This window comes from Haliaeetus leucocephalus, unplaced genomic scaffold (assembly GCF_000737465.1).
Source record: "Haliaeetus leucocephalus isolate CR32 unplaced genomic scaffold, Haliaeetus_leucocephalus-4.0 Scaffold362, whole genome shotgun sequence".
In the NCBI taxonomy this organism is placed as follows: domain Eukaryota; kingdom Metazoa; phylum Chordata; class Aves; order Accipitriformes; family Accipitridae; genus Haliaeetus; species Haliaeetus leucocephalus.
The window spans coordinates 1654751-1671338 of NW_010972798.1; the positions used below are offsets into that span (position 1 = coordinate 1654751).

At 39.5% G+C, this 16588-nt stretch overlaps 1 protein-coding gene across 9 annotated transcripts in view; it reads right to left on the reverse strand.

Moving 5' to 3' along the window:
- The window catches only part of PHC3 (polyhomeotic homolog 3 (Drosophila)), a 39619-nt gene that overhangs the window by 22631 nt on the left and 400 nt on the right, over positions 1-16588 (reverse strand). For 7 of the 9 annotated variants that reach the window (XR_774679.1, XR_774678.1, XM_010572872.1 and 4 more), the window contains exons 2-8: positions 13405-13552; positions 12487-12645; positions 10985-11062; positions 9233-9391; positions 7514-7612; positions 3501-3741; positions 1150-2027 (exon numbers count right to left, since the gene is read on the reverse strand). Coding sequence is in view for 7 of the 9 variants with exons in the window: in XM_010572872.1 (XP_010571174.1) it covers positions 1150-2027; positions 3501-3741; positions 7514-7612; positions 9233-9391; positions 10985-11062; positions 12487-12645; positions 13405-13530 (1740 nt within the window). In the remaining 2 variants the exon portion in view is untranslated. The remainder of the gene's footprint in view (positions 1-1149; positions 2028-3500; positions 3742-7513; positions 7613-9232; positions 9392-10984; positions 11063-12486; positions 12646-13404; positions 13553-16588) is intronic. The other 2 variants (XM_010572874.1, XM_010572875.1) reach the window with 2 other exon arrangements.

Genomic DNA, 16588 nt, shown 5'->3' on the forward strand with positions numbered 1-16588 from the left:
TGTATTTTTATTTACACACACATTGGTGGCTATTTAAACACTTCTGCAAAATGCAAGCTTTATAACATAACGACAAGTCTGCAAATCGTTCTCTATCTTATACAGCAGCGTAATCAAACTGAGTATTTCAGAAGAGTACACTAAGACTATCAAGCATTAGTGGTTATAAGAGATTATGAAGTATTTTCCTCAAAACTATTAAAGTAAATTTACATGAATTACTGACAAGTCAGTTTAGCAGATGAGGATGTAGAACACTACCTTATCAAAGCAAACCTGGCTTCTACTCTTTTGCTGAATTTCTACATGAAATATCAGAAAGTTGAGATTCTTATTACCCTCTTAATATAAATTAAACAGCACACCTTCCTCCTTATCCTGTTGGTAGCCTGAAAAAAGCCTCCAAGAGCTGTTGATTCTTTTACTTAATCTCATTAGCAAGTTACCATTAAACACCACCTTAAATGTCAGCATTATTTGCATATCATTTTATTTCACTGATATTTCACTGCACATGATTTTAGTTCAGTGTGAGTGAAGCTGGAATCTTCAGTTACAAACTGTAGATGTCCGAGACTAACACTGAACTAAATTAAATGGCAGTGATGGGGAACACCAAGACAGCATCAAAAATTCCCCTATTCTTTTATGAAGAGGATCTTTTTGATGTTAGTACAAAATTAATTATCCAGAACCTAATAAACTTCTACACACCTTCGCACCTAGTATAGAGATGATTCTCCTACTCAAAATTTTGATTGCCTATATTTGTATTAACATAAAGAGGTAAAAGCTTACAGTCCATATGGTATATTTATCAAAATTCATTTTGACAAAAGCGTTGACATATATTTACTTGCTTTTTTAACTTTAGATATGCTGCAATTTCATTAAGAGATAAGATCTGAGGCCCAAAAATTGCACTTTCATGATTCTTGGTTGATATTCTTGACTGATGATCCAAAAAGCCAAAAAGCAAATCACAAGGAAAATGTCTGTTTTCTTAAAACTTGTTTCTGTAATCAACAGGTTTCTTCTGGTTCTCTGTCTAGCACCTAGTTTAGCTCCCTCTGAAGTCAATGGGCCAGATTTACAGCTCTTCAGAGAAGCCGAGGATAAAGAATAAAGGACTACAATATTACCACTTACCACTGGAGTTTCAATCGGTACTGATGGCTGCACCTGAAGATTCACTGCAACAGTCTGTGGTGGTGGAAGAGTTTGAAATGGCAGCTGGACCAAAGCTTCTGCAGCAGGAAGTTCTTCCTCAGAAACCAAAGTGTTTTGAACCAAAACCTGGCCCTGGGACAGAATTTCAGGCTGCACTTGTAAAGACTGCACAGACTGCAACGGCAGTTGTTGAATCTGGGTTGAAGATGTTGACAGCTGAGGAGGAGCTGCAAGAGGGATAGGTGTGGACTGCAAGGCTGAATATTGCTGGTGTGGTGTCGAGGACACAATCTGTTGGCCTGGGGAAACTAAGCTGGGCTGATCTACTGACCCTATATGTACAGCGGGGGAAGATGGAAGTGGAAGATGTGACGGAAGATTAAGTGGCTGTGCAATTGGTCGAACTGGATTGGTAGTAGGCTGCTGAGGAACAGTCTGCTCTGGCTGAAGAGCTGTGGGCACGAGGGAGTTTGCCTGTGACTGAATAAGTGCTTGAGGGTGAATAATTATTGTGGGTGACTGACTAGGGGAGTGAGAAGGTGGAGGGGATACCACTACTGACTGCTGAGCTGACTGGGATGGAGTAGGAGATAGTGTTAGAGGGGGAGGATGGATGTGAATAGGTGAGCAATGAGACTGGACACTGCTGGGACCTGGAGGAAGACCATGGCTTGGGAGCGGTAGACAGTGCTGTGATGGAGGGGGCTCCTGACCCGAAGGAGTCTGAAGTGCAATTGGCTGGACTTGCTGCTGCTGTTGCAATATCAGCTGATGATGGGAAATCTTTGGAGGTGGTGAATGAAGTGGGATCTGCTGATGTTTTACTAAAGAATGAGGTTGCAATGGAGAATATGAAGCTGTGAGGGAAGAAAAAAAAGTGACAATTAGTATTTATTTCTTTAAGTCAAGAGAACATTATAAAAATATTAAAAGAAAGGAAGTTTTTAAAGTAAGACCACCACAACTTCTTCAACCCTTCGGATCTATGTTTAGAAATATCATCTTTGACAGCATATAGTACCCAAGAACCATTTATTAAGGTAATATATCAATTTCCAAAGCAAAATGCCGCAATGAATAAAGGAACATAGCCATGCTTTTTACATATATATACACCTATATGTACTTTCTATATAAAAGCATCTAAACTTATCTTTTTGGTGCTAGTTCTAGGATTATTGCTGATCCAGCCTTCGCTTATTTAAAAATTTCATGCTACTTTAAATGGATTTAACCTTTACTTTGAAACAGACTGGAATGAAAGAGATAAGCATGTCACAATCCACAGGCTTTGTTGAAAACTGCTAAGTTAAAGTTTAGGTAATATGCTTTTAAGACACTAAACAAAATTCCAAGAGTTCAGTATGAATTAAAACCTTTCAAAGTATTTGCCTGAACTTGAACACACAAGCTGCAAGGTATGAATTTAAAAATAGTGCAGCTTCCAGAGATATCACATCACCTTTAAGTGAACCAGTGACTCACTAGTAATTCCTTACAGCGCACGCACACATATTTTCCTCCACATGCAAACCTCTTCGTGCTTTGTCTTCTCCACTTGAGAAACAACTCATTTATGTTGCTTTTTTTATTATTTATTCTGCTAGTGAAGATGGATTTTTTCCTAATAGAAGTGAGTTCTAGGAGCATCAGGGCTCAATGCCTCAGGAACGTCTGCCTTGCAGTCTTACTCCTTCTCTAAAAGCTGCCATTAAGCCAAGCTAAATTCCACAGAATTCAGATCAATTGTCTACACTAGCCTTACTCTTTCAAAATAAGGAAGCTAAAATGCAAATACAGGCTTTTACATTGCATGCAATATCTAACTAACTGCATGCTTATTTTGACTTACCTCTTAATACAAAATACAAAAGTACTTGATATAAGAACATTCTGATGACACAGACAAGACAGAAAAAAAAACCCCCAACCAAAAAACAACCCCAACAAAACAGATGTTGATAAGAGCAAGAGGCCTGAGGTGGTTTCAGCCCACGTATTGCTTCCCAAAGATTGGGGATGACATGTCCTAACAATGAGCATACAGAAAAACCAGTAATGAGAATCATGTTTGTACTGTGATTCAACCGTGTCTTGCAATTGCTATATTGTGCTTGTACTGTGATTTAAGAACACTGCTGTATCGCTCTGCTAAATCAAAAACCTGTGTAACATCCAATATCAACAAATAAGTAAATTTACTATTAAATGTAAAACTCTATTCATGTGGAATATCTAAGAACCTGCTCAGAGAGCACTGGACTCTGACAGAACCGTAACATACAAACTTTAATTGAAATAACTTTCTTATGGGTCCATTTTCATCCTACCTGGTGTTATTAAGTGATGTATGCTTGATGTCCGTGTGACTGGTGTACTCCGACACTCTGGAGTTGGGCTCTCGCCTTTTCTATTGCTTTCTGAGGGATCTGGTTGGCTGCCCTTTGAACTGGTTACAGGTTTATTAGGGCACAGAGACAATGACTGGGTTTGACTGCTGCTCTTTGGTGGGCCATTCTGTGAACTTGACAATACACCCAACTTCTGACTGCGCAATGTCAAGTTCTGAACCTGAAAAATGAGCAAAATGTGAAAAACACCAAACCAAAGAAACATCTATGACAAACATCCAGGCAAAAATAGCAAAAAAAAAAAACATTATGTAATGATTCTCATCCTATGTGATCAAAATACATGAGAAGTTAAAAATCTGCATATCGGTGTATCTATTAAGCCACAAAATTTAAAGAATAGGGATCTTGAATTACTTCAGTGATAAAGAAACAGGAAAGTCTTTTTTTCTTATTGAACTTTTAAAAGAAATGGAAATTGTTCACTACATTAATTTGAATTAAAACTTGCATTTTTTTCTCTTTTATTGTGCCTTCGAAGTGAATGACACAAAGCATCTTAAGCAAATGCAATTTTATTTTTATACAGACACTACAGAAGTGCAAGTGGTCTGTAAGTATGCTTCCAGAGACTAACACAAACCAGAGCCTCAGGTGGTCAATGGGACCAGAATCTGCTGTATGTTATCCATGTCTTAACAAATCTGAGCCCTTTATATCTACAGAGATATTAATGTACCTTTTCATCATGACACTTCCAATGTCACATGAAACAAAAGGTTTGCTTTCTGAAATGTAAATCAGTCAGCGATTATTTTCACTAATGTCTTTTATATCACAGCCAGATTCTGTACATAATGATCCCAGCTTTCCAATCCTACATGCCGAGCTAGAATTTTATTTTCAAGGATAAAGACTACCCTTGTAGCACTAATTTACATCATACTTCACATGAAAAAGAGGACTAATTATTATCACCATCCACTATTTTGATTACATAATCCCTTCCTCATTCAACTGTTAGTACCTGTGTAACGAACAGCCGGTTTACATTTTACTTCTCGCTGTTCAGTGTGTTACCACAGGATGCATTCAAATCCTGTTCTGAAGACAACAGTATTTGCTTCTTTATTGGCATGCATGAGGTATTTACTGCAATCGTACCTCTGTCAGTACAAATCAACCTTCAGCACACCTTAACAGATAAGGTAACTAATCTGAGACGTCCAGGTCATACATGAGGGGGACACGTATGAAAAGAAAAAAGTATGAAAGCAGAAGGGAAGAAGTGTAAGTAGGAGAGAAGTGTCAGTTCACCTACCAGGCCATGTTAGTTAGGTGTGCCATTAAGACACTGCTAATAATTGATTAATTTCTGAGTTTCTCTGGTATTTCTACATAGAAGGCGATACCGTGAGATCACTATACTGTACCTTCACAAACATCTTGGCTAAGTGTAATATACACATCTATGTACATAACTAAATGCATTTTTTTCTTATGAACTGGCATTGCCTACTTGCTCAGGTTTGTTTATATGGTAAACACATTTCTCTAAACCCATCTGACTGAAACCCCAAGGACGTATTTATCACAAGGTGAGAAAAATAAAGTGTACTAGTGTTAAAGCTTTTCCATTGCATCACTGACTACAGATGAAACTGGATCTTTGCAATGTCATTGCTGCTATAGAAACTACCAGACAACCAAAGTTAACAACATCTGGCAATAGGGCAGTAGCGAATGTTGAGAAGGGAGAGGAACGGTTTGAGTTTGGCAGGGTCACCACAGCAGCTCATCTGACTGAATAATGCTCTATGGTCTGGCATGAGATTCTACTGTCCCTCTGCAACGATGCCTCATGAAATTGCACAGCCGGGCAGACTTGTGCAAAGTGGACCTCTAAAACCCTGTGGTACAAAAGGACCAAGACTGTAAAGTGACAGGCTTTATTGACATCTCTACCCTGAATGCAAAAGACAAAGATACAAATGCAAAAAGAGTTGCCAGCCCATCTAGTAACCTCTCTGCACTTTTGTGATGGGTTGACCCTGGCTGGACACCTGGTGCCCACCAAAGCCGCAATATCACTCCCCCTCCTCAGCTGGATAGGGGAGAGAAAATACAACAAAGGGCTCGTAAGCCGAGATAAGGACACGGAGGCATCACTCACCAATTATCATCATGGGCAAAACAGACTCGACTTGGGGAAAATTAACCTAATTTATTACCAATCAACTGGAGTAGGGTAATGAGAAATAAAGCCAAATCTTAAGAACACCTTGCCCCCACCCCTCTCTTCTTCCTGGGCACAGCTTCATTCCCAAATTCTCTACCTCCTCTCCCTCAGCAGCACAGGGGGACAGGGAATGGGGGTTATGGTCAGTTCATCACATTTTGTCTCTGCTGCTCCTTCCTCTTCAGGGGGAGTTCTCCTCACTCTTCCCCTGCTCCAGCATGGGGTTCCTCCTACGGGAGACAGTCCTCCATGAACTTCTCCAGCGTGGGTCCCTTCCATGGGCTGCAGTCCTTCAGGCACAGACTGCTCCAGCTTGGGTCCCCCGTGGGGTCACAAGTCCTGCCAGAAAACCTGCTCCAGCATGGGCTCCTCTCTCCATGGGGCCACAGGTCCTGTTGGGAGCCTGCTCCAGTGTGGGCTTCCCACGGGGTCCCAGCCTCCTTCAGGCATCCCCCTGCTCCGGCTTGGGCTCCTCCCTGGGCTGCAGGTAGATATCTGCTCCACTGTGGACCTCCCTGGGCTGCAGGGGGACAGCCTGCCTCACCATGGTCTTCCCCACGGGCTGCAGGGGAATCTCTGCTCCAGTGCCTGGAGCATCTCCTCCCCTGCTTCTGCACTGACCTGGGGGTCTGCAGGTTTGTTTCTCTCACATGTTCTCACTACTGTCTCTGGCTGCAGTTGCTGTGCCACAGCAACTTTTTTCCCTTCTTAAATCTGTTATCCCAGAGGCACTACCACCATCGCTGATGGCCTCGGCCTTGGCCAGCAGCAGGTCCGTCTTGGAGCCAGCTGGCACTGGCTCTGTCGGACACAGGGGAAGCTTCTAGCAGCTTCTCATAGAAGCCACCACTGTAACCCCCCCCACTACCAAAACCTTGCCATGCAAACCCAATACAACTTTTGAATTTGATCTGCAGAATCTGGAAGAGAGGCAGCTGTGATAAAGGACAATGAGGCATGATAACTCCAAGACTGAAGGAGCAGTCTGTCTGAGCAGCCTGTCTTTTCAGCGGAGGCTCAACTGATGAACTTAACATCGTGAGCTTGCTCAACAACATCCTACATAAATACACAGCTGGCCTCCAGTAAGCTCTGCCTGCCTCAAAATACCTACTGGAAAAGCAGAGAGAAGGCAAGCTTCAATAATATACCATTATCTCAGAACAGTGACACATCTTTAAGGTCTTCCAATCTACTAGAATCTTCTGAAGGTGTCAATAAACATAAGGTCAGAGAAAGTTCAACTGCTATAATTTACTTGGATTTCCAAAAGGTTTCTAAACAAGGTTCATTTATCAAAGGCTTTTAAAGAAACTGCTAAGATAGAAGAGAAGATCTCTCACAAGAGCATAAATTTGTTAGACAAGTGTTCACTTTTCACAGTGGAAGACTGTGACTAATACATTCTGTAGCGATCTGTATAATGACATATTTTTTTTCCAGGTGATAAACAACTATGTTGAGCAGTGAAAAGGTGATACAGATTCAGTTGGTAACATGAAATTATTCAAGGCAATAAAGATGACAGCTAATTACAAACACCTAAAATGTCATATCCAGGATCCAAATTTTACATATAATATGATCATCTCTAAATGTGTGATGACAGCAAACAGAAGACACTGAAGTTGTACATAACCAGTACCCGTTAATAGTTTTTATAGGCAAGTAAACTTAAGCACAATGTTTCCTTACTTTTCAGTTTTGGCCCACTCTTACTGGACATACCTTTAATAAATTTACACAAGCTCACCTGAGTAGCTGCAGACTGACAGGAAGATGAGGAAGATGATGAGACAACAGGAATGTCAGACTGGACAGCAGCCACAGTGGTTGCAGGAGTGAAAATAAGCTGTTAAGCAAGAAAAAAATATCTGGTAACAGACTGAAACTTTGAAAATATGTGAAAGAAATGCAATATTTTAAAGAGATAAGTTAACATAGAGTTGACCTTTTTACAGAAAATGAAAGGTCTTGGTGATGAAGAAAAATACCTGACTTTTAGTATGCCAGCTAGAAACACTGAAAGACAAATATGATGTCTGAACCAGTGAGGCTAGCAAAATGATCTTGCAATACCATTCTAAACAGAAACTAACAGGATAAGTTTCTCTCTTGAAACTGGGGTGTAAAGCACCTGCATCATTACTCCATGTCATTGAGAGAGATTGCTACGAGAAAACCCAGCAATGTCATCCTCATACTGCTTCAGCTACTAAGTTGTTAACACATACTGAAAGGCAGTGACATGAAATGAATTCGTAATTCCTGTTCTGTTAAATAGTACTAGGTACATTCAGCATCTAGCTTTGCTTACAAACCAGAGACTCAGGAAATCCTTTCACTGGCAAATGGATAAACAGGTGTCTGATCTTTAAATCCTTATCTTCAAGTTACACTACTTTTTCAATAAACATGTAGGAAAACAATAGCCAAAGAAAAAAACCTCAACACAGCATAAAAGCATTGCTGTGCATGCCTAACAAAAATCTCAGAAAAAGAACAAAGGATCTCTTTTCCGAAACATACTTCATAGGTGCAATTCCTGCAAGAACTCACGCCTGCATCTACTTTTATATGCCACTGCAGTCACAGACCTCTGGCTTTGAATCTCAGTGTAGTATAACAGTGATTCTTCCTATTTCACGTAGTTGAACTTAACACTAGAAAGCTCTGGTCATTAACTCACACAAGCCATAATAGAGTCTCTGGCCTTTACCAAGTACTGATTGGCATCTGAGCATTCATGTACAACTTCAGTAATTTCTATGGAAACCCACAGATTTTAAGGTTCAATTCATATGAAACTCACTAGAGATAGTACTAAATTTAAAAAAATAAAATAAAAAAAGTCACTGAACAGATTTTTCAAAGTTGCCTATTAGGAAATGGAAATGCCACATTGACAGGAAATTGCAAGAATCTAATAAGTTTCACGTGAATCCAAAGAGAATGAAAGCTATGTATCTAACTTGAATTCTAGAGGCAATAATGCAAAGAACAATCTTAGTTAAATCTAAGAAAATTTTAATCAAGAGTCGCAACTTGGAATGTTACCAGTGCATTGGAAAACAATCTACCTTGAATACAGAGAGACTCCAGTATGCCCTTCTACATAGCCAGAAAAGAGAGGTGCAATTTTTCTACTTTTTTCCCCCACATTTGATCAATTTAATAACTGTAGTACGACCAGGCTAAAAACACTTGAGCAAACTTCACCAGAGAACTAAGCTACAGCAATCCTTTTACTTCTGATGCCTACAGTGTTTCAGAAGATACATGTTCACAAAATTAGTGACTAAATTCTCAATGCTATCTAAAACTAAAGAAATATATTTATAAATAATTTATAGAAACAAAATAAAACCCGAAATGGTTAGGGTGGTTTTTTTTTTTTTGTGGGTGAGGTGGTGGGGGTGGAGACGACAGGGACGGACCAAAATCAAACTTAAGAATTTTAATCAAAACTTACCATTTGAGCTCGTAGATACATTTGAGCCTGGCTTGCACTCAGGGTTGGAGAGGTGCTCCCCAGCAACATTGTCTGTTGGGTAATACTGCTGCTGGTGGTGTTGGAGGTCTGTGAACGGCTTATTATCTGTGCAGGTGTAGGAGAGGTGGAGAGGTTAATCTAAGGAAACAAAAATATTGCTTCTGTCATGGAAATTCATTCATCCTAGGGTCTAAAGCCAGAAAGCCTTTGACAAAAAATGGCAGGGGCAGTTGAAATCTCTGAACTGTAAAGATATCAAAAATAGATTGAGCCAATCATCATAAAACTGGATTTTTGGCAAGACTGTACATTTTCATGCTTAAACTGCAAGCAACCATTTTGCAGTAAATAATAAGCAGTTATGAGTACAAACAATGATATTATGAAGTCTGAAAAATATACCTCATAGAAACACACATTTACAGAATATGTAGCATGAGCTTGCAATATTTTAAGGAAAATACCTAATTTTTAATATTTAAGCATCTTTAAATGTTTATATTATCCCACTGGACTGATATCTTCTGTTATGCTTGTTATGCAACCTGACCAGGACACTTCTTTGTGCTACCATATATGGACTCTGAGTCCTCATTCTACATACGCACATTTAAAAATGACTGGAGACTAAAACTTTCTACAATTTCATATTAAATGCTCCTCAACAATTGCTCTTTGGCATCTTCTCAAAGAAAAGCTGTTGTGGTTTTGGTTTGGGTTTTTTTCTATTTTTTTTCTAACCGCTCTAACAGAGTTAAGTGCCCAGCTCTTTTTCATCACTTACTCAAAAGATTTCCTTGAAAAATCCCAGCCCAATTATTCTGTTCGTTTGACATCAGACATCTTTAATGACTTTCCCTCCTAAATTTAATGAATTAATGATTTTGCTTCTAACAACTATAAGCCAAAGCAATGCTATGAGAGCTTAAAAAAATATACAGTTAAATTACCAAAGCTATGCACTGCAATCATGAACAGCTTGAGGGCATGATTAATAAGCAGGATGTCTATAGGACTAACAAAGTCCTACTCAAGACAACTGTAGAACTGTACATAAGAGACTGTGCAAATTACATGTCTGAAGATGCCGCCTGAAGAAATACAGCATGGACTGAACACAGAGCTGCTAATAACTGAAACCTGAGCACATGCCTAGAATATGGATAAAATAATTGAAAGTGCATAAAAGATGCATGATAAAAGATGATAATCAATAAAAGAATGAATGCTACAAACATTTAATCAATTTCACATATATATGTGAGCATCGACTTCAATTCTTTAGATTTGGTGCTCTTTAATCACAGATACACAGTTATGATTTTAACCTACAATAGTGCCCTGAATAAAGAAACCATTGTGAAAAATCCAGTAAGAAATCATGTAAGAGATGAAAGCTCAGGGAGTGACTCCTGCAGCGGTCTGAACAGTCATGAGCGCTTGCGGAGCGAGCAGCTGCCCCTCAGAGCACCAAGAGTGGGCTGGGACCAGGGAAGCCTCCAACACTGGCCAGCAACGATAGCGGCTGGCAACATGCATCGGGATGACTGGAGGGTGCTGGAAGTGCAGCCAACACTTACTACAGACTTGTCATACTTCTATTTACTGTTTCCGTAATACTAATTTTAATCATACAAATTTAAATACTAAAATAATTTCTGTTTTTCCAAGCAGTTATATAATAACCAAGAGGGGTTGAGAATGGATGGAGGGCTTGGTTCAGTTACGTACCGACGTCTGCGACATGCTTGACTGCTGAGTGACACTCCCAGTGGGGGAAGTACATTGCCTCCCACCTGACAGGCTTGCCTAAATAGCAAGAATATGTGTCAAATATTGAAATCAAAAAGTGTTTAAGTGATGGTTTATGCAATAATATGAACATCAGAAACATCTCTCTCTACTGTTACCTCTTCTCTGAGTTAACAGTAAAAATGCTTTACTCGGTGGAATTAGTTTTCAGCAAAGTACACTGCACTAAGGAATGCCATCCGCAATGTGCTAAATGCCTTGAATTCCTACCCAATTTCAGGCGCTCGGAGTCTTGCAGATCAAGACTTGAACAAAAACTATCAGAGGTAAAGTCTATCAAACTGTTAATGATGGAGTTAACTGATCAGCTCACTACCTATGGCGCTCAGAACTTAAAATGTAACATCATTAAAAACTGTCATTATTAAAACTCACATAATTTTTATTATGATTAGAATCCTCTAAAAATAAAACAAACTTTATAAATGCTGTAAAGAACACCCTCATATTCTAGAATGATTTATGTATGCACATCTAGTGTCTGTAACAGTATGCTATTCCAGCCCTTCAGATAAATACAGGGACAGTGACTCAGATTTCCAGATTAACAGACTCTATACCAAAACCTTCTAGCCCTTCTCAGTCTGAGCTTGTCTGTCTCAGTAACTGTATATTCACACACAAATCTGTCACAGAAAAAAATATGACAAATATTACAGTGATCTGATGGAAAAGGTATAGAAGAAGAAGCCAGGAGCATAGAAGAGTCAGTCCCAGTTCTGACAACAAATAGCTATATCCCTGAAGTCTTTAACTCCGTTTTAGCATTTCCATGTGTAAAATCATTAACAACCACCTATCTCTGCAAGATAGTATTCTCAATCTAAGGTTGACTGAGGTCAAAGGAAACCTTTCCACTGCTTGAGTTTTCAAAATGGGTCTCCTCCATTGTTCAACTAATGTTAAAAGCTGTGCTTCAGAAATGAGATGTCATTTACTTCTTGTATTTCCACTCAGAGTTAAAATTGAATTTTGCCATTATTTATAATGCAGCCAGATGTGTAGCAAAACACACTAAGACACCAGATGTTCATTATTTTTATTTGATTTCACTAAGATACATTGCTATTCATTGCTTTCCCCATCAACTTTTAGTGAAAATCATGGGATGAAGATTGAAGTAGTCTATTTTTAATATTTATTTTATTACTATTTGATGATTTACATGATGCATTATAATGCATGCAATAAAGCATGGAATGGTCGCCTACTGGAGCATCTGTAATACTGGACAAAATCCTCCGAATAGTTTGGAGGAAGGTACAATTTAAAATAACAAAGTCATTAAAATATAACAGTGAATTATTGTGAGGCATTAAGCTCAGGCACTTAAGCTGTTATTATGTTTGACAACGCTCTAGAATTGTAGTCCTACTCTAGAAAGTAGTGCACCATTCTTTTTCAGCAATCTTCGCTCTCACCTGTGGTACAGTTGCCAGACTCTGAAATTGGGTACTGCTTAAGTGCTGCTGCTGCAAAGCAGCAGTCTGCAGCATTAGATGCTGCTGTTGGGCTGCATACATCTGCTGGAGGTACTGAGCAGCTGAGCTAGGAGGACGATGCAAGGCCTGCTGAATAACCTGTGATGAATCAGTAGGTAATTAATTACAATTACAAAGTACACACCATGCTGACATGATGCTGAAGTTTACCTTTACAAGGAAATAAAACCAAATAAATGCTTTCACACCAATTACATAATACTGAACTCGCTCCATCACTGTTCTCAGCCAAGTCACAGAATATAGCCAACTTAAATACATTCATGTTTTCAAGAAAAGCCTGACAATCAGCTGACAATACAGCATCATTCATAACACAACATCCAAGCCTCTTAGGTTCTTGTCAACAAGTCCTACATAATGTTCAGCTTTTTGAAAGATCAGGATAGTGTGTGAGACAATTACCAAACCCAACAGAATGGACCGTACAGAGTTTGAGGAGACCTAATTTAAAGAACAGCAAGAGGGGGCTGGATCCAAAGCAGCAGTTACACACACACAGATAACTCTGGATCCCTGCAGTCAATGTTGGTCATACAGCTTTATTTGGTGTAAAGTCTTATGTTAATAATCCATACCCTTAGGGAACGGTGAAAAAACCAAGCTTTCTAGCACAGCATTTCCCCTTCCCTTATTTGGGAGACAGGCCCATACCCTGCACTATTCTTAAGTGGTCTGATACCCACCAGTAAAAAACATCTGAAAACCAGTAAATCAGATACTGAGAAATAAGACAACGATTAAGAATGGAAAGTTAATCTTGTGTAAAACTATTGTGCAATGCCTGTATTTGAGAGCACCGTACAGGGCAGGAAAGAATATCTCATAGCCCAGTACCTGGACGGCATGCCTGTCAGAGCCGCTGTAGACGGATATCTGTGGTAGCTGTGTCCGGGCGGTGGAGGTGGTAGTGATAGTAGTTGTAGATGTGGAACATGTCGTTGTGTTTGGTTCATTCTCCATAGCTGTGCAGTGTTCGTCCGGCCTGGGAGAATTGAAATAAAAGTGGTTCACAAACAGAAGGCCAGTACACACTGATTTTAAAGGAAAAAAAAAAAAATCTAAGCTTCACTGAGATAGAATAATGGACAATTTTCAAATGGGTAAGTTAGTAGTATTTGCTATTACTTGATGAAATTTGTTGAGAGATGTGGTTACAATCTTCTAAGATCCATCGAGTAGCAATAGGTGACCGATTTAGGAATACATGCAAGAGTTCCAGCAAGCTACACAGGAGTACTGCCGCATCCCTCTTCCCCACAGCATGGCACTGAAACTGCTGGAGGACCATTCTGTACATTGAGCAAAACATGTTCTTGCCAAAAAATCACTGGTGGCATGCTCCATTTGGAAAGAGATGGAAAGGATGTAGAGAAAAATGCTTTTACTTTTTACAGCAATACCTCACAAAATATAGCAAGAACCAAGGAAAAAACTACCTATTTAAGCATCTCTGATGGTTCCCCCCGAGCCTTAGGAGACTTCCCTCTACTGCAGAGTACAATCTCTCCCAAAATGTCATCTTTAAAACTGAAATCAATCACATGCCTCAATATATGAGGGGTGTTTACTTTAGTTTCTTTTTCAGTATTGGTATTATGATTAACAGGAAACAGCATAGTTGCTGTTTATTGCTTTTAAAAGGATGTTAAAAAGGGTGGGGAGAAGATGTATTTCCTTCTTACAGTAAAGAAGTGCTCAGAAAAATAATTGTCGAGAGCGCTGCAATGTACTAGGAAAAAAGCAGCATCGCCAAGTGCTTAACACACTGCCCACTGGATGCTGCATCAAACACGAATGTAATTAGAAGTTTCAACTCTCACAGCTGAAAGCAGAATGCAATGCTGCCAGGCTGCTACCTTCCCCTCTCAAAACTTGACTACTTTGCAAGTAGAGAACTGCACACAATGCTATAGCTCCTCGGTATTTTGAATAACTAAACTTTAACAGATATATGTGATCACCTAAGGACCTCACGCCTATCATTCTATTGTATACTTGTCTATGTTTAGCCATCAAAGAAAATTCATGGCAATAAAGCACACTTTAAAAGCAGAGACCCCTACTACTAGAACTGGAGAAAAAATACGGCCTTGTTGTTAAAAATTCAGATCTGTTGTGCTTTATTGATGCCATTTGCCTACCTACATTAGAGCACAAGTTAACATACACGATTAACCACTTCAATTACAATAAAACCAGCATCGCTTCTAAAACCACTTTACATTAATTTCACATAATGCTAATGAAAAGTACCTTGAAAAAAAGTCATGTCTCCTCCAGAGGACAACATAAAAAAAGCACATCAAAATATTTACACCTACAACTTGTCTAGCTAGTTTTAGCAGAGTTATGCAACTGGTTAAATTAGCCTAGGAAAACAACATCAGATGTTTAATTTCCTTCGTTCTCAGCCACATTTTAGATGTATTATTAGTGAGATGTGCAATGTATCCCCCTCTACAAGCTATTCCCTCAGAAGTTCAGCCCATGAGAGTTGTTAACCCTTTAGCTGAAAGTGTCTCATTTTCAAAAATAATTTTGTCATTGCCCAAGTTGTTGCCACAACGGATGTACAACAAAAACAGGAAAGAGCCCCTAAACTTTTGTTCAGCATGGCCTGAAGCTGAGGTGTATCTCAGTCCTCCTCTAGCACCTCATTTAGAGCCAGCATGAGATGCTTACTTGCCACCCTGCAGTCCTACCACAACACAAACACCACGCACCACAGCATGAACACGCGGAAATAGTGTGCCCTCTTTTGGCTGAGAGATTAGTTAAGTGTTTCAACAGATCACACTTGTTCGAAAACTCTCCTCTCTAAGTGAGAAATGGGATGTTTAAGGGAGAAGAGGAAATACCTAAAAAGTGGTTGTTTTTAGCAAGGAAACCAAGAATCCATTGCAATTCAGCAGATGGGTATTTTATGACAGAAAACATAAAACCCATTAGCGACTTAAAATCAGACTGCCTTTGCAGCATTGCTTTCATTTACTTTACAACGCTGCATACACGGAGACTGCTTCTAGTTATAAAAAAAAAAAAAATCGCACACACAATTGAAAATAATCTTCTGAAATTGTTCATTGAGTACTCGACAATATCAAAAAGGCAAAACTCCTACCTCATAATAAAATTAATTTTAATGTATGAAGACCTTACAACGATGTTGCCTGTGAGCAACTTTAACTCAAAAGAACCTCTGTAATGCAAAGTTTTAGAAAACGCGCTAAACTCTGACTTTAAACAACCACCACGCATTTAAGCGAGCCCAAAACACAAAGCACAGCAGAAAACTATACTGAAAGTAAGTATTTATTCAAGCAGTAACAGCATGAGACACCATGTAATTTCAAATTACACCATCCATAATGTAAATGTTCAGAAGTTTTGCTCTCTTTATTTTTTTGGTCAAAGCAAATACCTAAAGAAAAGAAATACCTAAAATAAAGAAATACCTGCTATACTATACCAATAACACTAAACTACCCTCACAAGGGATACAAGTCTCACTACTTAGAAAGTCTGACTTTTGGTAAACGTCACGGTAATAACGAACACGGCTGACAATCTGCAATCGTAACTGGTATTTAAAACTAGTTTGAGGTTGGTTTGTTGTTTTGGGTTTTTTTTTTTTTACATATATGGTTTAATCTCATTCTTTCCATTCATGACCTCTCCTTACAACTCCAAGGGTACAAACACCACTGAAAACCCACGAAAATTTCCTCCAAGTCTAAGCCCTACGGGCATTTCCGTACGTGACGGAAGGCTCCGAGATAAATCCTCTCTCTCTCCCTTCGCTCCAACTACAGCACAGGCCAACCTCGCCCAAACCTTGGGGTTCTGTATTCTCGTTAAACAAAAACAAAACAGAACAGGTACATTTAGAACTACGCTCTGTGGAAATACAAACCACGCCATGCGGTACTAACTCGCCCGCCAACCGGCACGGAGCGACCCAGGAGCGGCGGGGCAGCTCGGCAGGCAGCCGCAGGGCCCCTCGGCGGCCGCGGCCGGC